Source organism: Pyrgilauda ruficollis, unplaced genomic scaffold, assembly GCF_017590135.1.
Source record: "Pyrgilauda ruficollis isolate IOZ18807 unplaced genomic scaffold, ASM1759013v1 scaffold13, whole genome shotgun sequence".
Classification (NCBI taxonomy): Eukaryota; Metazoa; Chordata; class Aves; order Passeriformes; family Passeridae; genus Pyrgilauda; species Pyrgilauda ruficollis.
The window spans coordinates 5,352,872-5,378,823 of NW_024511432.1; the positions used below are offsets into that span (position 1 = coordinate 5,352,872).

Genomic DNA, 25,952 nt, shown 5'->3' on the forward strand with positions numbered 1-25,952 from the left:
CCCACACCTCATGTTGGGACAGTCTGTTCCTGCTTCTCTCCACGGTGCCTTTATCACCAGCTCTGGGAACTGGAGCTGCTGGGAACTGGATTGTAGTTCATTGAGCGTGTCTTGCTACTCCCATGTCACACAAGACTTTTTTTTTCCCACCAGCCATTGTGTCAATAACGCATTTGAGTGAAAACCTGTCACCTGGCCTTGGAATTAGTTTTTAGCTTCAAATTTTCCTTTGCAATGGCCTCCAGTTTCCTGCTGTTACCTGGCAGATCTGCAGGGGTGAAGCAGCCTGCTGTTCTCCAGCCATCCCTTTCCACCTTCCCCAGGAGCTGGAGCTGCCTGTGGCACTTCTCCCTTTCAGCTGTGTTCTCAGCTGCTACACAAGTCATGGCTTTAAACTGCAGGCAGGGATCCTTGGGGATCCTGTGCCCCCACCAACACCCACCTTCCACTGCAAGCTGAGCAGCCCTTTCTGGTGCTGAGCTGCAGCTCCACAGTCCCTTCCCTGGTGTCACCTCACTCCTAGCTCAGTGGGAGGACCATTCTCCCATTCAGCCTTCAGCACTGCCTGGGTAGGTGCCAGGGTGTGCTTGAAGACCCTCTGAGCAACCCTTGAGCCACAGCCAGCCCTGCTCCCCCTCTTCCTGAGCATCCTGTCCTAGTCTGGCAGTTCCCCTGGATCCCAGCTGGGCACCAAGCTCCAGCTCTGAGAAGGAGAGAAGCATGGGGTGCCCCAGGCTCCTCCATGTATCTGCCACCCCCCTCTGCATCATGAGAAGATAGGAGCCAGAGACAGTGCTTGGTACAAGCAAAAGCTGGTACTTTATTAATCCCAGTGAAGGGATCACGCTGGCAGCAGCTTTACCCCTGAGCAACGACGGCGTCGATCCAGTTACGGAACTGGCTGACACGAGTGTACATGGCCGGCGTGTTGATGTTGCAGTTGGAGGTTCCCCAGGAGACAATGCCAATCAAGGTCCAGCCATTCCCAGTCTGGTACACCAGAGGTCCACCAGAGTCACCCTGCGGAGAAGACTCCTGCTTAGTGCTCCTGGCATGTGCTCCAAGCTGGTCCCTGCCACCCCAGCCACCTGCACCCCTGCGCACAGCCAGGTGCTGTAGCTTAAATATCTGGCTCCATAGGTGCAAGACCCCATGCACCCTGCTCCTCCACCCTCCCTGTGATGCAATGGGAGCTCAGCAAGACCCCACATGTCCTCTTCCTCCTCCACCCACCCTGTGCAGCAGGAGCTTGGCTCCTTACCTGGCAGGAGGTGGCACCAGCCCCACCGGCACAGATCATGGCGCTGGTGATGCGACTGCCCCAGTACTGCATGCACTGGCTCTGGGAGATCAGGGGCACGGTCACCTGCTGCAGGACTGCTGCCAAGGCTTGGGCTAGGGGAAAGAAGCACCATTAGATCACCTCAGTGTCTGTGGGTCTCCTGGAGTGGACACAGGTGTGCTGGGCAAGCTTCCACTGGTGCATGGGAGCTACCATACAACATGCCTTCCTCCTCTGTGCCAACAAACCCCTTCTTCCCGGGATCACCTCATGCAGGCAGCCCAGAGAAAGGGCAGGCTTGTGCCTGTGCACAGCCATCCCTGGGTTACACACACACCCAGCCCCTGAGCACACACCTACACCTGTGTGCACACTGGTACACACGCAGACAGGGTTACTCCACTGCCCAGCTCCCCCCTTCCCACATGTACAGGAAATGTCACCCCCACAAGCACCCCTGGACCCTCAGAGCCCCGAAGAAGAACAGCAGCTACACACAGCCCTCCCTGAAGCTGCAGCTTACGTACAGTTGGGGTTGGTGCGTCCCCAGCCGGTGGTGACAGCCCAGGCGTTGGAGGGCAGAACCAGGTTGGCAGGGGCCAGGCAGATGGTGGACACACGGGCTCCCAGCTGGGCGGGCGTGGACAGCCTCAGCAGGGTGATGTCATTGTCCATGGTGTTGGGGTTCCAGCCGGGGTTGGTGATGGCCTGCGGAGAGAGAAACACCGCAGCCCTTCGTGCCTGCCCTGCGGGAGCAGCCGCGGCGCGGAGCTGCAGCCCCGTCCCAGCAGCGCGCCCGCCTGGCTCACCCTGGACACGGTCTTCACTTGAACGGCCTCGGCGTTGGAAGCGAGGCTGTATTCCCCGAGGACCACAACGTGGGCACGAGGGCTGCGAGAGGTAAGAGGGAGTCAGGGGCACGTGTCCAGCCAGCAGCCCGGGTGGGAGCAGCACTGGGGCAGCCACGGGCATGAGGGACCCAAGGGAAGCCACCATGGGGACGGCTGGGGAGGAAGCCCTGGGCTGCTCAGGCCTTTGGGGCTGACCCGAGTGCCACTCAGAGATGCCCAGGATGCTCTGAGCCCCTGGCCCTGCGAGTGGCACCGGTGTGGGCTGGCATCACTCCTTACTTGAAGTTGCAGTGGGCAGCTGTGACGACCCAGTACTGGTTGATCAAGGAGCCGCCGCAGAAGTGGGATCCTGTGGTGGTCTGGGGAGGGAAGAGGAGCTGGGGCTGGGCAGGCTCAACACCCCCAAGCTGGGGACAGGCAGAGGTCCCCTTGGTGCCCAGCTGGCTGGCCATGCCAGTGCTTAGGGCAGTGCCCAGGGAGGGGGACGGTGCTGTACCTGCAGGGACACCTGCCAGGGCCATGAGCCGGGCACAGCGTTCTGCCCATTGACAATCCTCTCGCTGTAGGCCACCGAGGGACTGATGGCAGGCACCCCGCAGCCTGCAGGAGAGGCACAGGGGACAAGGGTGACCCAAAAGCTCAGGACTCATATCTGGGGGCTGCCTGTGCCGGTGTGGGTGGCTGTGTGTCACCCTCCCTGGCATCCTGCTGCACCCTAAGGACCTTCCTACACCCACGGGCAGCACTTACCTGAGACGGCGCTGGCAAGGGCCAGACAGGCAACTACCCACAGGAATGCCATCCTGAAAGGAGATAGTCTGAACCGCTGGGGACCACGAGCTTTATAGCAGCCAGGGAGCCACGTGGCTCATAGCTGGCCAGGTTAAGGTGCCCCTGTGGCCTTGTGACAGGTGTGGGTAGCAGTGACGTGCCAAGCCTGGCACACACACAAACAGGGACGTGGGAAGGTACTGTCAAAGGACACCTGGGGGACTTGGGCTTTTGCTGCCATGGGTAGTGTTAGTTCTGACTGCAGCCTGTGGAGCACCACAGGGCTGTAATGGAGGGCACAAGAGGCTGGTTGTGGGCACACAGCTGGGATAGCAGTGGGGCTGGACATGCTAGGATGGGCACCAGTTCCTGGGGTGGACAGTCATCCCGTGCTCAGACTTGTTTCAGATCTATTGGGACTAGAGCTGTTTTTCCACATGGCCATGAAGTCCTGGCCTGGGCCCACCTGGATGTTCCCAGGGCTCAGGCTTGCACCCTTTGAACCATGTCCGTGGTGCAGGTGAGCAAGTCCCATAGCCAGTGGGGGCAGGTGGGGAGAGCAGACACCTTCCCAGGCAGGTGGGAGCTGTGGCCAGCTGGACAAACACACCATGAGCCCCAGGGAGGACAGTGGGCACCTTCCCAAGCTGAGGTTGAGCCCTTCACTGAGCATCCCCCTAGCACTGCAGCCACCTGACCCAGGGCTGGGGAGCATCGGCCCCCTCTGTCCTGGACAATGGGGTATGTAGTGTCTGCATCATCCCCATGTCCTGGGTGATCTCCTGGGCTGGCACAGGGTGATGCTGGACACGGGGATGGATCCCTCCCTCTCTGTGCCACTGACATACCCTGATCCCTGCCCCGACCCTCCAGGGAGCAGAGCCTGGACACTGGGGAATGAGTGCAGAGCTTAGGCCTTTATTTCCAGCAGTGGTACCATGCAAGGACAGTGGGATGTGGCCCATCCCAGGGTGGGAAGCACGGCAGAGCATGGAGGTCTCCCAGGGCACTGCAGGGGCTGGGCACAAGGGTGTAGGCAGAGACACAGACTGCTCCTGATCTTCATTTGGCATCTAGGAGGAGATGCCAAGGCCCGGGCAGCAGCACAGGATGGAGGGAGAGCCAGTGCTCAGGATGTGCTGCCCATCACGGAGGAACCTTGGAGCAGGACAACACACCAGGCACAACCACGCTCTCCATGCAGCTTGGGAACCTCCAACTCCAGTCTTCCTCCTGGCAATGAGCCAGAGCCAGGAGTCTGGCAGGTCAGCAGGGACTCAGAGCTGTCCCTTTGTGCCAGCAGGGGTAGGGCTGATGGCACTGTCCAGGGTGAGGAGACCACCTTGTGCTCTTCTCCTCAGCATCCCTGAGCCATGATGAGCTGGCTCAGCTGCTCCCCACTGGCCATGCAGGGCACAGCCTGGTGGAGCAGCAGCACCCAACCCCAGGGCTGAGGCCAGAGTACCTCCCATGGCTGAAACCCTCTTGCCAGCCTGGTTCCAGCAAGGCTCCAGTCTGCCTTGGAGCTGGAATGGTAACAGCCTCCATGGCTGGTGTGGGAATCTTTAAAATCAGGGTTTTGGGAAAGCTGGGAAAGTAGGCCTTAGAAACAGAAAGAGCAAAAAACTTGGAGCTGGCTGGGACACACTGGCTCAGGGGGCTGTCTGGAGACGGGGAAACCCAAATATCTCTGCAGCCCCATGGAGATGTGCATTTGTCCCAGCTGCAGATTCCTGTCCATTCTGCAACTCTTCTTTCTCCTGCAGGCAATGGGCCTGAGCAGCTCTCAGTCACTGTCCCAGCAGGCCACCAAAATAGCTACAGGTTGGATTTCCCCCAGTCCAGGTATCCCAGGACTGGTGCTTGCAGGGGACAGTCTTCTCATGGGGCAAGACCAGAGGAGAATGGCCTTTATCCAGACTGTCCCCAGCACAGGACAGGTGCTGTGTGTGGGGGATGCCACACGTCACCTCCATTCTCACCACGCACAGCCACCCTGCATGGCCCCTGTGGGACCAGCAGGGCACCAGTGCCAGGCAGGGTCAGGCACACTTGCCCTTGCCAAGGCAGAGGGGCAGCTCCTGCACAGGGACCAGGATGGTGCTGAAGATGGGCCGGTAGCCCTCGGGCAGAGCCTGGGGGTGCTGAGCCATCATTCCCAGCACCATGTGCCGCACTTCCTTGGAGACGTCCCCGCGGATATCCAGCAAGGTGGAGATGTGCTCGTCGCTGGGCAGAGAGCCAGGGGTGAGCCCGAGCACTGCTCGTGTCCTGCAAACCTCCCCCCATCCAGAGGAACCAAGCCAGGGCCAGGGGAAAACTGGTACTTTACACCAGGCCAAGTAGCATTTTCTTGAAAACAATCCCCCCAAACCTTTTGAATTTGGTTTTGACATTTCCAATTTGGTGCTTTGTTACTTTTCACTGTTTGTTTGGCCACCAAATACAGATGTGCAAATGCCACAGCATTACTGCTGTTTTCTGAACACCTTTGCCCTTGGGACTTTTAAAGAACCCCTCAAATCTTGAGCATGGGAAAAGGAAACCTCAGGGAGAAGGCGGTAAAGGCTCAGGTTTCTTCCTGCTCTGCTGTGTCACCTCAGAGGGTGCAGCCCAAGACTGGCTCTCCTGAGCAGGCTCACACCTATCCCCTCCTGCAGGGAGTACCTTACCTGACATCAGGGTACTTGGTGATGAAGCCCATCACCTCCAGGCTGAGCAGTGCTGGGTCTTTGAGGCAGATCAGCTCCCGCAGGGCAAAAACAGCCTCCAGGCTCTGCTGGCCCCGCTCCAGGCCCTGGCAGGGAAAGCAGCCAGGTGTGAGACCCAGAGGATGTCACTGCAGTGGCTGGGGAGACAGCTGTGTCCTTAGTGCCCACGTGGGGACCTGAGGCCCTGCAGCTGGTGTCTTCCCATTCAGCATGTCCCACCCATCAGGGGCTGCTGGGCAGGGTGATGGTCCCCAGAGTCTCTAATCCAGCCAGGTGGATTATCCTCCCATATTGGCCTCACAACCACTCAAGTGTAACAGCCCCATTTGCTCGTGCGCTGTGGGCTGGAGGGCAGCAGGAGGGTGAGGTGGTGCTCCCTTTGCGTGGTGCAGCCCTGGCTCCCCACCGCACCCAGGCTCCTCTCACCAGGCCACAGAAGAGCTCCCGGAGCTGCGTGGCGTCCTGCAGCAGGCGGTGGCACAGCTGGCCCCGCTCCTCCCGGCTCTTGCACACCATCTTCCTCTGCAGGAGTGCCCGCAGGTACTGGTTCGTCACCAGGAGCTCGCTCTCCGCCAGCAGGAGCTGGGCAGGGGACAGCTGTTAGTGCCTGGGTGTCCAGACCCTGGGTGTCTGCCCAGGGAAACGCAGAGGCAAAAAGGGTTGATACAACACCAAGCCATGGGAACAATCTCCTGGGAAGCCCCCTGACTGAAGGGACAGAGAAAACAGCTGGATTTGGGGGAAGCCCTGAACATCTCCGTGTGGCAGTGCTCTCTGGACTGCCCCAGAGGACACAGCCTCTCCTGCATTCCCAGACCCTGCGCCCCAGCATGGTGCCCGCTGCCCAGCCTCCCTGTCCCACAGACAAGCAGGAGGTACCGTGAACACGGGTTTCCTGGCGCGGGAGAAGTCCTTTGCATACTTGTCAATCACTTCACACATGCTGCCGACGAGCTGGGACCCGGAGAGCCACTTGCGGGAAGGCAGCTGCAGGCAGAGGGGCTGGAGGGAGCAGAGGAGCAGTGTCTGTGTCCTGCACCATCGCAGAGCTGCCAGCTCAGGGCAGCACAACACCCACAGCTGCTGCCTGGCACCACGGCCACTTTGCCTTGCAAAGCCCCCGAGCCCGTGCTGCCAGCCAAAACTCAATGTAAAAACAGCAGAGTGGTTAAGGTTAGGAAATTATGGAAACACTGGGGCTGTCCCTCCCTGACACCCTGAGAGCCTCATTTTGGGGCTTTATCTGGGTCATGATGCACACCTGAGGTGTGGCCAGTGTGCTGCTCCTCACACACCTCCTTTTGGCCTGTCCTGCCTATTTTTAATTTCCGCCCCTCCTCACTTCCCTTGTGTAGACATAACATGTTTTTTGATTTCCTACTCCCGCCCTGCTGTCCTTGCCTGTCTTCCTGCTTGCAGGCACACACTCCTTCTGTCTTGGCTAGGGCCACTGCTGCCTGCAAGCTCCTCACCCTTTGGCTCTTCCTTTGTTTTCATGGCATTCAAGCCCTAAATAGTAATGTCGTTAATTATTCCAGGTTTTGGTTCAGACTCCAGGAAAGCTAAATTTGACTACACTAGCAGGAAACTACTTGGGCAGTTGCACATGGATTCATATCCTTCACACAGACTTTGCTGCTCTCCAGCTGGTTTTCTGCCATGGAGGAGCCAGAAGGAGCGTGAGGCAGCTCGGGGGGGCTAAGGCTCCTGGGCTCTGTCCGTTAGTGATTTGGGGCCATGAGCCATCTGCCCCAGCGATACGGGGTGGTGCTGCTGGTGACAGACATCGGGTGGTTTATCAAGGTCTGGGGGACAGGCTTGCAGAGATGTCTGCAGGGTGATAGCAGGGTACAGAGCACATGGCAGGGACCCTGGGCAGGAATAAACTCGAGTTGCAGTAGGGCTGTTATTGCTGGCTTCAGCTTTGTTGCAGCCCTGTCGGCCTTAGGTGCTGGACCAACATACCTGCAGGTCCAGGAGCAGTTCCTCCAGCAGCAGCTGGGTGGCTTTCTTCTGCATCCTGTCTAGAGCAGCCTGCAGGGATCCAGGGACTTCTTTGCAGGCAGTGTCAGGGTGCAGGGAGGAGACAGAATTGCTAGGAGAGAGAAGAGAGGGCACAGGTAGCCTGGGAAGCATAGTGGGAACACTGGCCCCAGGGAGGATGGGGGTGGGTGTTGCTACAAGAGCTACCAGGTGCTGGTGCAGGTTACCTGAGGGCCAGGTTGTTGTTGAGCACGGCCAGCAGGTGGGGGATGTAGTACTTGGGAACAGCTCGGTCCTGCTGGTGCTCCTTCCCGCACTGCACCAGGGCTTCCCGCAGGCTGCAACACAGCGAGGCAGCCATGAGGGGCAGGCAGAGCCATCACGGGGACCTGGCCCTGGGATGTTCCTGGGGACACATGGACCTTCCACAACCCTCCCAGCTCACTTGGCTTCTTTCAGATCCTTCCACCAGGTTGGTCGTTGGGCAGGGTGGGACAGTGGGACCCATTCTGGACCCCCTTGGGAGGGCTCGCAGACAAGCATTAGGGGCAGCAGGCCCTAGTCTGACAGCTGATACCCCCAAAGGCTGAGACAGCAGCCCCATGGGTAGAGAGGCTGCTGAGCCTTCTGTGACCTGGATGAGCATTGGGTGCCCCACAGCAGATCTCCATCCCCAGCCTGTGATGCTTAGCCATGGCCCCAGGGTCTGTGGGGGTGGGCAGAGGTGTGAATGGCTCCACTGACCGGCCCAGGAATGCCTCAAGCTCCTCCAAGGCCATGTTGTAGATCTTCTGCTGCAGAGAGTCAGTGATCAAGGAAGCCACCTGGATGTTCTCATTCAGCATCTGCAGCACAAGAGCAAAGTGGAGGTGATTCAGGAAGAGCCTGCAGGCCATGGACTCCTTTCTAGGAGGTCTCAACATGGCCATGCCCCATCTGTACCCCTGTTTTTGGGGTCCCACCTGCATGACAATGGCAGGCAAGGCTGACTGGAAGAAGCCCTGATGGTCTGTCTCAGGTTCCTCTTCCCTGAACCATTCCTTGAACTCCACCTCCAGGGTCCTCTGCATCCACTCGAACACACTAGCCTGCAGGATGGACACCCACCACAGGCAGCCCAAGAAGTACAGACTCCCTTGAGACACAACAGAGCACAGAGAGTCCTGGGCCTCATCCCAGGCTCATGGTCCGTGTCAGAGAAGATGCTTGGCTCAGTGGGAGTCATTGGGTCCCTGTCCTGCTCACTCACCTTGACTTTCATCACATATCTCCTCTCTGTCTGATCCACAAGCTCAGAGGACATCAAGGGATCCAGAGCAGAAACATCCACTTCTGGGAGGAGGTCAGGGTGACCCATCATCTCTGGGCTGGAGGGCAGAGGTGGGCAGGGTTGGGAAGGCCTGTTTTCCAGGAGTTCCTACCTGTCCCTCTGCCCTCCTGGTCACCATCCCCTGGCAGCCAGAGACACTCTCCCAACCCATCCATGAGCTGGTGAACAACCCAGCTCTCCACACCATCTCTCACTTGGCTGGTGCCGGGGTTGGTGCTGACCTGTGGTACACACGGAGCGCCCACTCAAGGAGAAGGAAGAGTCCCTGTTTGTCCAGGTCCTCCCGCAGGATCTCCTGGAGGTGGCTGGTGAGGGCCTGGTGGTAGGTGGCAGTGCAGACACTGAGGATGTTGTAGTGATCTGGGACACACTGCACCATCAGGTCCTTCACCACACGCAGCTCAGACACGATGTCCTTCTGCAGCGCTGCCAGGTGCTTGGCCAGCCCTGGTCCCTCAGCATCCATGCGGGGAGCATGGAAACGGGCTCCTGTGATGGTGTCCTGGAGGACCTGGTAGAACTTCTGCCTCCAGCCCTTTGGGCGGCCAGGGGGCAGGAAGGTGGCCTCCAAGAGCAGAGTGTCATCTATTTTCTCCTCCCGCTCGATGATCCTCACAGCAGTGACAAAGAGAACGGGATCCTCGCGCACCAGCCGCAGGCTGCTGCCCACAATGTCCCACAGCTGCTTGGCCAGGCTCTCGTTGAGGTCCTGCAGGCCACTGAAGTAGGACAGCACAGTTGCCTGGGCACCAGAGAGTCCACGGATGTGCAGCTGGGAGAGGATGTCATCCCGGAGTTGCTCCACCATCATGAGCTCCACGTGGGCCTCCAAGAGATGCTGCCCGTGGAGCAGCTGCAGGATATGGGAAAAAACCTCGTGGACTGTGGGAGAGGGAGGAGAGATGCCAGCACTGAGTGTGGAGATGAAGGGGTTTGCACCAGGGACATAGATGCAGGTTATCAAGGAGATGGTGAGGGGAAAGGCCTGGGGCTCTGGGAATACCACTGGATCAGGCCCTGGGGAAGCAGGGATATCTCCATTCACCCAGCTGGCAAAGCCTGAGTGACCTGCTCAGGCTTTACCACCAGCCCTGCACAGAACCCGTGGTTGAACTGAGGTTTCCCCCAGTGCTTTTCAGCCCAAATTGACCAGGACTGGGCCACTGCCTTACCCGAGAAGATCTGGGGCAGCACCTGGACCACCGAGGCCAGCTGCACGTGCTCCTCCATCAGCTTCCTCATCTGCTGGAGGCCCTGGAAGTGGTCTGCGCTGTCGAGCAGGGCCCACCGTGCAGCCCCCAGGTCCTGGCACACGCCCTGCACCTCCTGGGCCGCCGACCGCAGCTGCTCCAGCCCTGCACTTACCCCCTCCAGGTAGGACTGGACGGTTGACTGGAGAGCAGAAAAGGACGGAGGGCAGTGGAGCAGCTCCAGGAGGCAGCAGGACTCCACACCATTTGCCCCAGCCCTGCACGATCTGTGTTGCAGGCACTCTCCCATCCCCAAAAGGCTCAGGGTAAACAGTAATCAGATGTCTCTTTCAGTTTTAAAAGATTACTTTGTTTCTGCAAAAGAGCAGTGGGTCACAGGGCCCCTATGTGCCCCCAAGGCATGAAGGACCTCAGTGACCATATAAACCCTCCTCCCAAATGGAGTGCCATCATTTCCAGCCCTGCAGTGGCACTGGCACATCTCCGTGCCTTATTCACTGATTTAATTCCCTGCTCCTGGTGCCAAAAATCACCAGAAACAAGTTGCTTTCACTGAGGCCTCCCAGACAATTCATCCAGAGTCAGGATAGGAGAAACCATCTCTAAAATTATCAGAAGAAAGTTGTGGTGCTCAAACTGATTCAGTCCTGAGGTAATAATTCCTTGGGTCATGCAGAAGGGGATGTGGGTGAGAAGGCAGGAGTGCAGGGGGACTGGGACAGCTCTTACAAATACATAGAGATGGTGTTTTCCACCACGTCAGCCCCGTGGAGACCCACAGGCAGGGACAGGTTGGAGCTCTGTGCCTCCTCCCAGCCGTGGGGCAGGGCAGCCTTTGGGGCTGGGACAGGGCAGTGATGGGGTGTGCTGAGTCCTGCACATGGAATGTGCTGAGCCCCCTTGGTGTTTTATTTTGAAGGATTATCAGAGACACAGAAGACTCCTTTTATCACTTCAGACACTGCTTGGGGGTAAGGCAGAGAGTGAAGGGGGTCCTCTCCCCCCAGCAATTGCACTTCACCCACCAAACACCAGTCAAAGGAAAAGATTTAGTCAAAAAAGGACATACAGAGGATTCGTGGTGCAAGAGGGGACCCTGGCTGAGATCCCTGCCTGAGGAGGGGGTGTGGCTGTAAGTGTCCGTGGGATGGGCAAACACACACCTTCAGCCGGGACTGGATGGAGTTGTTCCTCTGCGTCTCTCGTCTGCGGTAATGCCCGAGCCCCTCCAATTTCTCGGGGCGGTAAAACACCCCTGAAGCCCATTTCAGAGCGGCTCCTCTCGCCAGCTTCTCAGCCTTCTCTGCTTCCGGCCACTCCTCGTCTGGGGATGAAGCCAGGGGTCAGTGAGCACAACCAAGTGGGGCAGGAAGGGCCCCTGAGGCCAGAGGCAGGAAGCTCGCCGCCAGTGGACTTCCAAGCACACACGGACGTGGGAAGCTGGGCAGCATGGCACCAAGAGGGTCCTTCTTCAAGGGGCCCCCTAGATGCCACCACCACGGGGTGGCACAGCGGCTGTGGCAGCAAGAAACAAAGCTGCCCCGGGGTGCTGTGACTCAGCCTGCCAGATCAGATTGTCCCCAGGCCGAGTGCACATCCCGGCTGCTCCCCCAGATGCAATGCTGGGTTGTCTGCATTGAGGGGGTCTGATGCCACTTGGGAAGCTGTCAGCAGGGTTGAGACTCCAGCAGTGAGTCAGCAGGAGTGATGGGGAGATGGCAGCTCTCACAGGAAGGACAGCCAGGCTAAGGTGAGGATTGGAGATTCCTGGTCTCCTCAAAGCACCCACAAAGCTGTGTCCCCCTTGGTCTGAAGTCATGCAAAAGAGCTCCTGGCCACAGTGGAGGGCTGAGAACCAGCACAGTTATTACACTGGGACTATTCTCAGTCCCCAGTGCCTGGTTTCATCATTCTCCCACCCCATCCCGTCCCCAGCCACTCCCTGCAGCCCCGCAGGGCTGTCACCCAGTGCCAAGCCAGGCTCCTGCCCTGCTGGGGAGTCGCTGGCTGCCTTGGGGACCAGGGGATTAGGGAGGAGGACAGCAGCTTTGAGGATAAGATGAGCGGTGAGCAGTACTGCCCCGGCGCAGGTATCACCATCAGGAAGCACAGCCTGGCTGCCAACCAGCCAAGTACATAAGGCACCAGCCCCGGCACAGGGAAAAGGTACAGGAGGGTGGAGGGGGTGGTGAGGCAAAGGGCGGGGGAATCCCCAAAACGTGCTGCAAGCAGCAGCATCCCTTCCCTTCCCTGCCCAGCTCGCCGGCTCCCCGTGGAGCATCATCCCCGTTACCTCTGGGGCTGGCGGCGCTCTCGTCCTCCGCAGACATGCCCATGGTGTCCAGGCTGCGCGGAGCTGCGGGGCCAGGGCAGGGCTGCGGAGGAAGCCGGCTGCCGTTTCCTCAGCCGGAGCAGCCGCGCTCCTCAGGGCCTCATTGTGTTCCCGCAGCCGCGCTCAGGACGTCAGGACCGGGGGGCGGAGGGGAGGGGGGACACGGGAAGGCACCGCGACAGCCGGAGGTCTGGGGAATAGGAGTCACGGAATCAAAGGAGCGTTTAGGTCGGAAAAGCCCTCTAAAATAATCGAGTACCAACCGTTAACTGCCAAGCCCACCACTAAATCATGTTCCTAAGTGACACATCCACACGCCTTTTTAACGTGTCCAGGGATGGTGACTTCACCACTGCCCCGGGCAACATTTTTCAGTGCCTGACCATTCTCTTAATGAATAAATTTCCCCTAATATCCAATCTAACCCTCTCCTGACTCAACTTGTGGCCATTTCCTCTCGTCCTGGAGATCACACCCTGTCTACCTTCACCGGCACCCCCTGTTCTCCGGACACTCAGCGCTGTCCGTGCCCGCAGCGCTGCCCCCTCGCACCCACCCTGGCTCGGGGAGGACAGCGGGGTGTCGCAGCCCAGCCCACCCACAGTCCGAGCCCACTCGAGGGTGGATCCACCATGAAGGGGTGCGCTGTGCGAGCGTGACCCGGAGGCGAGAACCTGGGTATGCACCCTCCATGGCTGCGGATGGACCTGGAAATGTGTCCCTGCCACAGGCTGCCTTCCCCGGGCACAGGCTGGAGGATTCCCCCGGCACTGGCTGTGCTGGAGCAGCAAACCTCCCCTGTCAGCGGGGCGGTGAGAGCTGGGTACATGGCTGAGGTTTGGCTTCGGTACCACAGGGCGGGAGTTTGACTTTGGCACCGCAGAACGGCGAGGGGATGGACGCACCCCTGGCTTGACCCGGGGGACCCCCAAACCGTGGGGGCTGACGGAACACCGGGAGCAAAGCCGAACAACTCCGTAGCCCCGGGAGGCGGTGGGGGGGAGTCCCCCGTCCCCACCCCGCCGCCGTCCCCGCCCCGGAGGTTCCCGGGGAGCCCCGCGGCCCGGAAGCGGATGCGCGGCCCCGGAGCCGGTGGCGGGCAGATGGCGGAGTGCGGGGCGCAGCCCCCCGGGGGTGGCAGCGGGGCTGCGGGCGCGCCCAGCCGGCACGAGAAGAGCCTGGGGCTGCTGACCACCAAGTTCGTGTCGCTGCTGCAGGAGGCCAAGGACGGCGTGCTCGACCTCAAGCTGGTGCGGGGGCAGGCGGCGGGGGGCGAGGGCTCCCCGGCCCGGGGGTGGGCTCGGAGGGAGCGGCCGCCGGCAGAGCGGGGCTCCGGCGGGACCGGTGCTCCGGCGGCTGGAGCGGGTTTGGAGCGGGAGAACGGGGACATGGCAGCGCCCGGTGCAGCAGGTGGTTTAGATTGGATTCCAGCAAAAGCTTCACTGCAAGAGTGGTGAGGCACTGGTGGAATGGGCTGCCCAGGGCAGCGGTGGAGTCCCTGTCCCTGGTCAAAAGGGTGCTGATGTGGTGCTTAGGGACGTGGGTCATTGGTGAGGTTTAGTGGCTGGGATCGATGATCCTGGAGGCTTTTCCAGCTGTACTGATCCTCTGTTTCTAGGTGCACGGAAAGCGGGGTTCCTGGGGTGCGGCAGAGCTGCCGGCCGTGCACAGAGGGCTCTGCATGGGCCGCCCTCGCAGCCCCTCCTGCTCCTCCTTCCCAGCCCTTCTCCCCATCCCATCGGGTTGTCCTGGGCACTCTTCTTTCCCCAGGACTTTGCCATACATTGCAGGTGTTTGTTTTCTTCGGTTGCAGAACCGTTTGATCACCTTGTTCTCTTCTGTGTTCTTGCCCTGTACTTGATGACTGGCACCAAAGCCTCAGACATCTACAGAAACACATACCTATAGAAACTGTCCGTGCAGCACTTAACCCTCCAGGAGGGGGAGTGTGGTCACAGTCACCTGCCAGAGATTGTCCCCCATGCCTTTAGGCAGTGGAGAAGTGCTGCGTGAATGCATCTTGCTTCTGTGTTTTTGAGATCTTCACCTGGAGGAAGTAACACTGTGCAATGTATAGTACTGAATCTCTGGCCTTTCCTGTAGGGGAAGTTCCTTTGCTGTGGTTTATATAATCATCTCTTATGTGGGCACGTGTGTGAGACAGACAAGTGCCAGAAAGCCCCAATAATGCAGAGGTGGAGGAGTTTCCTGGCTCCATGCCTGTGCCAAATTGTTTTCTCATTGGATTTGACAATATATTTGTGCTTCAAATGTCCATTAAGGGAGTTTGCATTGGTCAGTGTGATTTATGTAGTTGTATGGTGTAGAGTCTCCAAAGTCCTAGCCCCTCACTGATGGGTGACAGGGACATGGTTCCTGTGCTGACCTGCTCTGTCTGCACTGCCACTAACATAGTTGGTCCTGGCTGTGCACACATTAACTCTTGCTGGTGGCAGGTTGCTGTGTGGTAGTGGAAACAGTGCCATTCCTTGAAACCTGAGAGGAAAAAGGTCGTGTGAGCAAGGCAGGGAAGCCCCAGGCTTGCTCATGGTTACTCTCCACCTGGAGTCATGTCATTCAAACAGAGGAATCTTTTGAAAAGATACTGATTCTTTGTCAGGTGGTGTCAGATCAGGTTTAGAAAAGACTTTGTGAATGTTGATTTCACTGAAGTGTTGCACAGACAGATCTCAGCATTTCCCATCTCCAGCTCTACCTTGAGGGAGCGCTGAATTTTTAGGCTGCTGAACTACTGTTTTCTAGCACTGCTTTGCTACTGGTGATTTTTGGATCCACTGTGAGCAGTAGTGCTGGAATTTGGCTTCTGTTTAGTGGGGAGGCTGTGGGGTAAGAAAAAAAGAAGAATGAGTGACTTCTTCTCATGGTCATATGAGATCAAGAACATGGCTGTGTAACTTGAAACGCTGGAACAGGAGAGGTATGAAATGGGGAGCAAAGTAATTGGCCAGGAGTTCATCTGCCAGGCAGAAAGGAACTAAACATGACTGAGAGTTTGGAATTAAGTGTCTTAACCTTTTTCAGGCTGCAGATACCTTGGCTGTGCGACAGAAGCGACGGATCTACGATATCACAAATGTCCTGGAAGGCATTGGGTTGATTGAGAAGAAGTCCAAGAACAGTATCCAGTGGAAGTGAGTGGCAGAGATGGTCTAAATCATTCACAGGTCCCTTCCAGTGCAGGTTTAAGTGACAGTGGGATTAAAATGCTGTGTGCAGAGGGAGGTTCCTCAGAGGTCCATGCTCTTGCCTCCCCTAGCTGGGCTGTGCTGATGGCACAGTGAGGAAAGCTGAAGTATGTGTTGTGTCTCTCTTACAGCAAAGGTGTTATTTTGGTGCAAACTAAATATTTGCACTGCCTTGGTCTAGAAAAGATACCTGTCATGGTACTGCAGGTGGGGAAGAGTCCTGCCAGACTGTGGGAAGTAGAAAGGTGTACCAAACACCATTGCTGTGCTGGGAGGTGGGGATCTAGAGTGGGTGCAGAGATGGCTTTCCAGGCAGTCTGGCATTGATGTTTGACACAGGTGGGAATAAGAGGCTGGCAGAGAGGTTGGGGTTGGTCTGGGTGTCTCCATGGCTGATATATCTCACCTTTTTTTGCTTTACCCAGGGGGGTGGGTCCTGGCTGCAACACACGTGAAATAGCTCACAAACTGATCGAGCTGAAGGCAGACATTGAGGACTTGGAGCAGCGGGAACAGGAGCTGGAGCAGCAGAAGATGTGGGTTCAGCAGAGCATCAAAAATGTTACAGAAGACATGCAGAACAGTCGATATCCTTTGTGTGAACTGATGGCTCTGTCTCCGTGTTCACTTGCTGGGCTGGGAAGCAGAGACCTGAGGGCTTGGTGGGTGCTGACCTGTTGCTGCTGGAGAAGCTGCACTGAAAGGGTCAAAAGGCAGCACCTTGGCTTGAAATTAGGGTAACTGTCCAGCCTGGAGACCTGCTTTTCTCTGCATCCAGCTCCTCCTCTGGCTTTTGGAAGTAAAAAACATAGTAATGTTTACCACAGTGAGAAAAGTGCTTCTTTCTGAGTCACAGGTGCCACTTTCCTGAGCGCAGAGCAGCTTTTGTGGCTTAACTATCTCAGGATGTCAGCTCTGACAGGCATGGAGCTTGCAGACCTCACCTGCAGACCACTTCAGAGTGTGGCATGGAGAGCCTTCTGGGAATGGTGTTCCTTGTGCTCAGGAAGGAAACACCAGGTGCCCTTTGAGCTCTTTGTGTGTGCAGGAAGCTGCAGCCTTTGTCCTTAACCTTGAGAACATTAGCATATGTGACACATGAAGATATCTGCAAGTGCTTCACAGGTGAGGAAATGCTCATTTTCAATGAGGTGCTCCATTGCAAAGATGTGATGCTGCAGGCCTGTCAGTCTGTCCCAGCTGCTCTCCTTTCTCCAAGAAAGAATAGGCAGCAGACTGTGGGCTGGCCAACAGCATCAAGTGAAATGTAATGTCAGCTCTGATGCTGTCCTGGATTTGTGTACCACTGAGTTGTAGCTTTCTTGTCTCCATTAGAGGGGACAGGCCATATCTTTTACTTGTGCTTAAAGGAATAGAGATGCTGCTCCTAACAAAGTCTTCTTGCTGGGTTTCACTGTTGGGTGAATGTGTGTTATGTTAGAAGCCCTTCATTTTAAGGGCTTGGGTGGGCAGTGTTCTAATAATAGGAAACAAATTTTATTTCACAGTAGAAACCATGGTGTAAGCAGAGAAATAGTATTAAAGGTGGTCCCTCAGCTGCATCAATTCCCCTGCCAACAAGAATGCAGGAAGGAGACAGCAGAGGACAGAAGGGAATGCACCAGTTTCTCTGCTCTCACTCCCTTCATTCCTAAAGTTGGGGGGGGGCTGTATCAGAAGTCCTATGTTCTGTCCCTGGGCAAAAGTGAAGAAAACCCACAGGAGCCTTTGTTTCTTCTGCTGCCAATTCTAATGACAGGTGTAAGACCAGATTAATGCCTGGTGGCCAGCAGGCAGTGGGGCAGCCTCAGTACATAAACTGCTCTTCCCAGCTGTAGTGGTGTGGACTCACAGCTCCTTTCTGCTTCAGTGGGTGCCTGACCTCTCCTGACCTGGCAACCTGCTTCTGCTTGGTGGCTGCAGAGATTGAAGCTGTTTATCCTGGCTGCCTCCAACCATGCATAAGCTCACCTGTGTCTGGCTCTCCTCATCTCCTCCAAGCACTTTTCTCACCCTGCACTTCATCAGCTCCTCTGTTTGCTGTTGCTGCCTTTGTGCTTTCCTTGTTCACCAAGTTGCTGCTGGTGTAACGGCTGCATCACCACCCCTTTGGCTTTGCTGTTTCTTCTGTTGAAGCTGCACTTTTGGGGGCAGGGATTGTGTTTTCAGTTTGACAGTGCTGGGGGCCAGATCACTCGTAACAGTCTGGAAGAGTTTACAGGAGACCAGCAGACAGCTCATTGCTTGGCTGGTTGAGTGTTTTGCATTTCATTGCACCTGGTTTTTGTAAACCACTTTGTGTTTGAGGTCAGACCTCACCAAAACATGCAGAGATTAGATCTTACTGAGGGTGAGTGTCAGTTCCCTCTAGAATTGAGGCTTTCATCCATGGTTTTCCATTGCCTGTCCAGTTTTCCTGTATAAATATGCCTTACAGACTCTTTTTCCTCCTCTGAGCACCTGAGCCTTACAGAGGTTCTTTGGCTGGACCTCTTGTGTTCTCAAACTGTGGTGCAGCCTGAATTTCAGCTCTTGGTTTTTCTAATTGACTGCTATTGAACTTGCTTGGTCCAAGATTTCCACTCTTGGACTCTTGTCAAATAGAGATTAATTAAAAAAGAAAGAAGTAAGAATATGTCAGTCTTTAGTGGGAAACCTAATTTCTGCATCTGTTGCTGTGAAGCATTTTGCACTTGCAGATTCAAAAAGGAAGTGGAAACCTACTGGGTGCTGTTTTGTAGAAGTATTTGGGACATTTTATCAAAGGAGTTACAAAACCAGCACCTGTCTCTGAAACTAACAGGTCTTACAGCTTGAGCTGGTGTCTTTGAGCTTTTTTATGCATTTTAAATGTCTTACATTTTTCTTAAATTTGTTAAATTTGTAGATTTGTTAAACAAGTCCCATCCAATTGACAAATCCCATGTTGTTTTTAATCCCTTTACCTTTTGCTGATCTGACATTTGATTGCCAGCCTGAAATTAAGGGATGTGCTTTTCTGCTGTCCACTTTCTGTCATCACTCTGGGGATCTTCTGTGTTAATTATCATGTGCAGCTTAATCAGAATACTGGGGAATTGTGAATATTAACCACACTAAAGCTTAAACATTCAAAGTGAAAGCTGCAAGCTGCTTGATCTAAATATGTCAGATATTCACAGCTCTGGTATTTCTCTGTTCATGTTTCTCTAAACCCAAATACAGGCTGGCAGCTGCTTGCCTATGACTGTTATTAGGGTGCAGGTCTTAAGGAGCTGCAGAACTTGAAAGGAAGGATGCTGTCAGCCTGGCTTCCAGCCCCACATGTGCTGGGCTCTGTGGAGAGTCCAGTACAACTAAGACAGCTCTGGCCAGCAGAGACTGGGGAGTGCAGGTTTCAGGTGTTGGGACACCAGCCTGAGGTTGGCAGCCTGGCTCTGAGCCTGGTTCAACCCCATCTCTCTGCTGGCAGTGCAGCTCTTTTGTTTCTAATTCACCCTAAAAGCTTGTGACAGCAGAATGAACGATACTTCCCTTAGGATTCAGATTTCCTAAGGGTAAATTTAAGCCAGTTCTTCTAAGGAAAAGAGAAATTAGTCTTGATGAGGACACTGCTAAAAAACTTCAGGGTTGCATTGGGAGAAGCTTTGCAGGTTCTTTGTGCCCTGGGCCGCTGGCACATTAGGAACTATGATGTGCTTGGGGTGTAGATGTCTTCCTTCCATGGAGGATTGCCAGGAGAGAGGAGGTGTTGAGGAGGGGCTCTTCATCAGTGCTTAATTAACATCACAACAGCTTGTGCCCAGGAGCCCTGACTGCTTCTGTTTCCACAGGAGACACCCTCCTTGTGATTCGAGCCCCATCAGGCACACGTTTGGAGGTTCCTGTCCCTGAGGTGAGTGATAAATTCATGGGCAGAGTGCAGGGGCTCTGTGTGTGTGTGTACATGTATGTTTTGCCTGTGGAAAATTGATGTGCTATTTGAAAATGGTTTTTAATGTAAGTCTGTGTTTTGCTTTTGATTTTTTTCAGGGCCTAAATGGACAGAAGAAATACCAGATCCACCTGAAGAGCACAAGTGGTCCCATTGATGTTCTCCTAGTAAACAAAGATACTTGGAGCTCTCCTCCTGTCGTACTCCCTGTCCCTCCCCCTGAAGACCTCATTCAGTGCCAGGCAGCTGCACCCTCAAAACCGCAAATCCCACCGCTCGCCCACTTCCAGGAGGCCTCCGTTCCCAGCAGCACCCAGCCCTCCACACCAACACCCACCAGCACTCAGGACCATGGGCCTCCCACACAGAAAAATGCAGGCACAGGTGAGAGGGAGCTACAGGAGGCAGAAATTGGCTGGTGGCTGGTAGAGCAGGGTACATTCCTTGGCCCTGTTGGGGCTGGCACTGCCGGATGCACAGTGTTGAGCCGCAAAGGCATCTCTGCCTTTGCTGCTGCCCTTCCTTTGTCCTTGGTTAGTGGGACTGGTTGTGCTCAGGGAGATCAGGCACTTGGCTTCAGCGGGTAGTGCCAACCCGTAGGAGCACCTGTAGGGGAGAAGCTGGTCATGCAGGTTCATTGATCAACAGGAAATATGTCCAAATATGGGCCTGGAGGAAAGCAGGAAAGCTTCTCCATGTGCAGCTGCCTGGCCAGCACTGCCAGCGAGGGCTGAGTCTGTGCTGCAGCTGCCTTTGGGCTGGTGGGAGATGACATTCCTGAGTGTGTCTGTGGTGTTCCCAGAGTGTGATGTCCCGGTGGCAGAGTCCAAGGGCGGCGGTGACTTCGAGGGCCAGCCGGCGGCGTTGGACACGCAGCTGCTGCAGTCCTCAGCCTCGCTGGACAGCAGCTCTGTCCTGCCCAGCACCTCTACCTCCTTTGAGCCCATCAAGCCCGACCCCACAGGAGGTGAGTATGCTGCTTGTTTCATGTGTTGCTCCAAAGTCCTGCCGCTGGGAGTGAGGGAAAGGCTGCTGGGCCTGGAGGAAGGAGCTGAACTCCATTCTGCCTTTATGCTGTCAGCCAGAGTCTGCAAAGGATGAGTAGGCATTGCCCTGTGAGGCTGCCAGGAAACATGGTGACAAGGTGACTGTCTTGTGTCCTGCTGCTTTCTGTGACATCAGTACTAGAAAATCTGCAAGGGACACACTCATGATACATGTCTCTGCTATAACATGTATGGTTATTCCCTTTCAATCCTTTCTGTGGAGTAAGGTCCTATTTTTGAGACTGCATGAAGCTGCAGAATTTTCAGCCACCACTGAGAGCACCTTTGTAACTCAGGGAGTTTTCTGTTTTAGGAGAGCTCCTGTCTCCCTCTTCCTCCTTTGCTCAGGAATACTTCATCTGTCTTTAGTGATCTTGTGTTCTTAGTGACCCTGCAGTATACATTTGGGGAGCTCCTTGATGTGCTTTAAAAAAGAAACCCTGGAGCATTATGCTAGGAAATGGCAGGCTGGCCCAAAGAGAGAAAAGCATCCTCTAGGTAATCCACACTTCTGGAATATTTTGAAGCCCAACTTCCCTGCAGAAACACTCATGGTTAGGTTGTGGTTAGAAGAAGAAGTCTTGTTCAAACACAGCTTGCCCAGTGCTTTTTTCACTTCTCTGCTGGCCTGTCTCAGAGAAGCATGAGCTGTGGAATCATCTTGGTTGTGGAATTAGGCCTTGGATGTGCATATATCTTATCACTGTGCCTCTCCAAAGGCATGTCCCCATCCTACACAAGGTAATCAAGGCAGTGTACTGGGTGAGGTTTACAGACACAGCTGCTGACTGTGATAACATGTTCATGTCCCAGGGCTCCTACAAATTTATTTTCAAGTAGTGGACCTCAAGTGTTTTGTTGCTTGTCATTGCAGCAGAAATATCTGACATGGAGTGTGGGAACAGAATTTCTGGATGATTTGGGTGTGTAAGGAGCACAGTAGGTTTGTGGATGATTCTGCTGTAAAGCATTTCAGACTCTTCATGTAATGATCCAAACCATCTGGTTTGTTGTATTTGCAGTACTGGAACTTCCCAAAGAGCTGTCAGAGATGTTTGATCCAATGAGAGGTACGTTCATTCCCTGACCACAGCTTTTTTCTGTGCCCATCTATCCACAGAAAAGGGACAATTTGTTTGATTCGCTCCCTTTTGGATTATTTTGTGGATGTGGTTTTGTAAGGTGCTTGTGGTCATTGGTGGCTGCTGGCCCTCTACTAAAGAGTAGTTAGGCTTAGTTTAACTTTTAAAATTACTGGTTTCTGTATGTATTTTACTGTCTCCATGTTTCCAGCAACCTCTGTTAGATCTTGCCTGCAGTGCACCAGCAAGGGCTTTCCTGTCCCCATGCCATGCTGAACTAATCCATGTTCAGCCTTTCCATGCTCCTCCTTCAGCTTGTCAGCAGTATGGAAAAGAAAAATCCCTGCTAAGTCTTGTTTCAGCTTTAGCTGCCTAAGGCTAATCCAAGCAAATAATCTGGGGAGATAGTGTTCTCTCTTCAAAATACTTCTCAGTGGTGGTGGTGGAGGAGCTGGTAATTTTGGAGCAGTAGGAGAGGGAAATGCTGTTACTTGTGTTTGGAGTTCTGACTCTGCCCAAGGAATATCTGTGGGTTGCTGCCTAATGCTGGGACAGTCTTTGGGTTAAGGGCAGAAAAGGTGAAGGAATTTGGTGTTGACATAAACCTAAACTGAGAAACTGTATCAGTTCACTTATATATACATATATATATATATATATATATATATATAGTTCACTTCACTGCTGGCCAAATACTTTGTAGCCCCACAGCCAGGCAGGGCCAAGTACACACCAAGTACCTCAGTGGTGGTCACAGGAAATGTACAACAGCTGTCCTTAGTTCCATGCTCTAGCAGATGCTTTGTGAAGGTGCTGCCTTTGGATAAAAATCCCCACAGACCCAAACAGACACATGTGAGTCTCCAACGTGTGTACTCTTAGCCCTGGGCTCCACAGTCAGTCTGGAGAACATCGTTCCTTCTTGCCCAGCACTTCTGCTGCAGATAGTGGATGAAGTCTTGTTGATATCTAAGTACATCTGAAGAGTCAGTTTGAGTTCACAGTGTGAGATACAAACTACTGCAAAGCCCCAGCCATGTAGAAGATCTAACTTACCCAGAGTAACTCTACTGTGTCACTATGTAGATGCTATTGTAAAGGAGATGTTTCCTCTCTATGGTAAAGTATGTGGTTTTATGGAGTATTCTTCCCAGTTTGGAGGGGGAAGATAAAAAATCCAGGAGCAAAGGACAAAACAGAGTCAACAGCTACAGAGGCAACACTCAGGACTGGCAGAGAGCAGCGCAGCAGAGCTCAGAGGAACGGTCCTTGCAGCACACTCCATGCAGCCTCTCATCCTCTGTGTGATCCCAGTACTTGCCCTGGCACTGGCAGCTGCTTTAAGGCTGTGCAATCCAAGCCACAGGAGCTGGAGTTCTCTCATAGTGTTTTGTGCTGGAATTACTTTTACTACATGGCTTTATCTCTTTTAAGCACAAGCTTCCTTTCACTGCCTGCTGCACATGCTGTGCCTTAGCCAGAGAAGGGATAACAAGGGTGGGGAAAGTGGGGAACTACTCAGGAGCAGACCAGGAGACTGTTTTGCTACCATGGACTGTTTTGCTACCATGGACTGTTTTGCTACCATGCTTGTCTCTTCCCCAGAATGTGTGAACTCTGAGCTGCTGGAAGAGCTGATGTCATCTGAAGGTGAGTCTCAGAGTCTGCTGTCATGGTGTGGCCTTCCTGGGAGGAAGCCCGTGCTGTGTGACTTTACCCAGCTGGCAGCCTTGTGACTGCAGACTTGCCCTCATCTTTTCTGGGCTCTGGACACAGACTCAGTTCTCGCTGTCCTGCCAGTCCCTGAGAGAAGTGTGAGAGCCAGAAGTCTCTTCAGTTCTGTGAGGCTGACTGAAGCAACCTCAAAGACTTCCTGTGAGGTGGCTGCGCTGCTCAGTGCCATCGGCAGCTCTCAGCTGGGGTGGGAGTGCTGAGTTTTGTAACCAACCCTGGGCTTCTCTTTCCGCAGTGTTTGCTCCCTTGCTCCGCCTCTCCCCTCCACCTGGAGATCACGACTACATCTACAACCTGGATGAGAGTGAAGGTGTCTGTGACCTCTTTGACGTGCCTGTCCTCAACCTCTGACTTCTCAGTGCGGCTGTGAGCCCTGCAAACACGGACTGTTTTGTAACTCTTTGGAAAGTATCTATTTTTGGATTCCTTTTGTGCTAGAGCTCGATGGCCAAGTAATTCAGAGATGCTCTCAAATGGACTCAGAGCCAAGAGATGTGGACTTGCAGGCTGGGAGCCTCCCTGTAGTTTGCTTCTTCCTCTGGTGCATGTGCAAGACGCACGTGCAGCTTTCCCCCCGCGTCTCTCCACTGGATCCTGGGCCTCACTTCAAAGGGTCTGTGTTTTGAGTGTTCCCAGTTCACCTGCAGAATTTGCCCACGTGCCTCTCTGAGCTTCCTCCAATCTGCATGCCTTGGTTTTTCCTGCACTCCCAGAGGCACTTTGCACCTCCTAGGTACCAGCTGCTACAAGGAGCCCCAATACCATGGTCAGTTCACAAGCCAGAGGTTGTTTGTTAGATTTCTTTGTGTTAGTGGTTTGGATTGGGGTAGTTTTATTTCCAAAAGGCATCAAGAGGAAAAAAAAAAAAAGGCACCAAAGTGTCTATTTCTTTCAGTGACTTCAGACCAAGCTAGTATGTTTTACAAAAAGCACTTTTTTTAGCCAGCTGTGCTTCCTGGTGGGATTCAGGAGCTGAGCACTCCTTGTAGGACCCAGGAGCACTGAGCCTTTCCCTGTTGGTGCATCAGCAGGAATGTTGGATCTGCTTTCACCAGCCTTCTGATGCAGAGCCCCAGGGGCTCCAGCTCCTTGTCCAGCAGCTGTGCTGTTTCTACAGGGCTAAGCAGAGGTGCCAGTATGGTTTTGTTTTTAATTTTTGGTTTTGTCTAACTGAAGAGATGTTTCAAAGGATAGGACTGCTTCGGCTGGTGCCTGTAAGGTACTCCAAGGACATCAGAGCCTGCTCATATTTGCAAATAGCTGGGTTTTTCCAACCATTGCACTTGAACTTGCAACTGTCTGAAAGGTGACCAAGCAGTTACAATTCAGTAGTATTTTGCTGTGACAGGTGATGTAGGTGTTGTCAAAATAGTGAGCTTTTTTTACCCCTTTTTCTCTCAGGATCAGGTTTTCTGTATATTTGAATTTGCTCCCTTAGTGCCCGTACCCACACTCCCAGTGCCTGATCCTGTAACAGGTCTTTACCTACTGTGATGCTTTCTCTGCATCATTTCTTCTGCAAGATTTTCTTCATTGCTTTGGAAGGTCTGCTCTTGGCTTCTTTAGGATCATCAGCTGGTACCAGGCTGGGACCTTGTGCAGTTTAGTTGGAGTAAAAATGTCCTGATGAAATTTGTATTGTATTTTGCAAGCCCCAACTTTGGGTTTTGGTCAGATCTTGTGAGTGTCTTTAGTTTTGCACGTCTTCCTGCCACACAGTGGAAGCAGCTGTCCTGCCTTTCCTGCTCTGCAAACTGCTGAACAGAGAGCCAGGCCAGACCATGGCTGGCTGCTGCAGACAGGGAGCTTCCAGCCGTCCACTTAAACAGCTGATGTTTGATTTCTCTGCGTAGCTGCTCACTGCCTGTGACCCACACAACCAGCTGCAGCACCAGCGCTAAGGGATGTAAAATATCAAGAGCCTGCAGAAGTGAGAAGTGTTGGGGACCTGTGTCCCTGGAGTGGCTCCTCAGTCGCTCTCATTTTGCATGGGACTCCTCCACGAGGACTGTTTGTTTCTGCAGTGACAAAGCACTGGCAGCCTCTTTGAAAAAAGCATGAAGAACTCGGGAGGAGCAATGGGACACTAGTTTGGCAGCTGCTGCTGGCAAGACAGCTGAGGTGTGAGACCCCTCGGGGGGGTGAACTTCCAGCCTGCATGCTGCCTGTCCCTGAACCTTCCCCTGTCCACATGGAAGCTGCCCGGAATCCCTTGGTCCTGCCTGTTAACAAGGCTCCGTGGCTTTGGTGTAGCTCGAGCTCTTCATGTACTGCCTGGCCCTTGCCCTCCTTCCCAGTGTTCATGTCCACCACCAGTTAGACGACCTCCCGAAAAGGATACCTAGAGAAAAATTTACAGTTGCAAATGAACTTTTGATTCATATATAAAGATTATTTTTATACTTTTTTTTTTTTTTTTTTGCAAGGGAAGACCATTGCCTGTCATATTTGTACAGAGTGTTCTCTGACGTGAATAAACAAAAACTTTCCAGAGTTTCTC

At 54.4% G+C, this 25,952-nt stretch overlaps 2 protein-coding genes across 8 annotated transcripts; one reads left to right on the plus strand and one right to left on the minus strand.

Annotated features, from left to right (window-relative positions):
* Window positions 1-850: 850 nt before the first annotated feature.
* Window positions 851-12,559, minus strand: LOC121348796 (chymotrypsin-like protease CTRL-1). Of its 6 annotated transcripts, XM_041458695.1 has the most exons (17): window positions 12,433-12,559; window positions 11,303-11,463; window positions 10,101-10,320; window positions 9,150-9,810; window positions 8,848-8,965; window positions 8,561-8,686; window positions 8,343-8,443; window positions 7,826-7,936; window positions 7,581-7,710; window positions 6,495-6,617; window positions 6,042-6,197; window positions 5,577-5,701; window positions 2,630-2,733; window positions 2,413-2,492; window positions 1,810-2,173; window positions 1,262-1,395; window positions 851-1,020 (listed from the first exon to the last, which is right to left on the minus strand). In XM_041458695.1, exons 1-17 carry the CDS (start codon window positions 12,473-12,475, stop codon window positions 859-861), a joined length of 2,919 nt encoding a protein of 972 aa, XP_041314629.1. In that variant the 5' UTR covers window positions 12,476-12,559; the 3' UTR covers window positions 851-858. The 6 variants fall into 6 exon arrangements, with proteins under 6 accessions (XP_041314629.1, XP_041314633.1, XP_041314634.1 ...); XM_041458697.1 differs by lacking the exons at window positions 851-1,020; window positions 1,262-1,395 and having other exon boundaries at window positions 1,829-1,990; window positions 2,092-2,173; XM_041458696.1 differs by lacking the exons at window positions 851-1,020; window positions 1,262-1,395 and having other exon boundaries at window positions 2,067-2,492.
* Window positions 12,560-13,530: 971 nt separating this feature from the next.
* On the plus strand, window positions 13,531-25,940 carry E2F4 (E2F transcription factor 4). 2 transcript variants are annotated; one of them, XM_041458701.1, is made up of 10 exons: window positions 13,531-13,721; window positions 15,514-15,623; window positions 16,103-16,264; window positions 16,759-16,802; window positions 19,490-19,551; window positions 19,689-19,974; window positions 20,393-20,557; window positions 21,659-21,706; window positions 23,324-23,368; window positions 23,688-25,940. In XM_041458701.1, the coding sequence occupies exons 1-10, from the start codon at window positions 13,545-13,547 to the stop codon at window positions 23,801-23,803; spliced, it is 1,215 nt and encodes a 404-aa protein (XP_041314635.1). In that variant the 5' UTR covers window positions 13,531-13,544; the 3' UTR covers window positions 23,804-25,940. The 2 variants fall into 2 exon arrangements, with proteins under 2 accessions (XP_041314635.1, XP_041314636.1); XM_041458702.1 differs by lacking the exon at window positions 21,659-21,706.
* The last annotated feature ends 12 nt before the right edge of the window (window positions 25,941-25,952 follow it).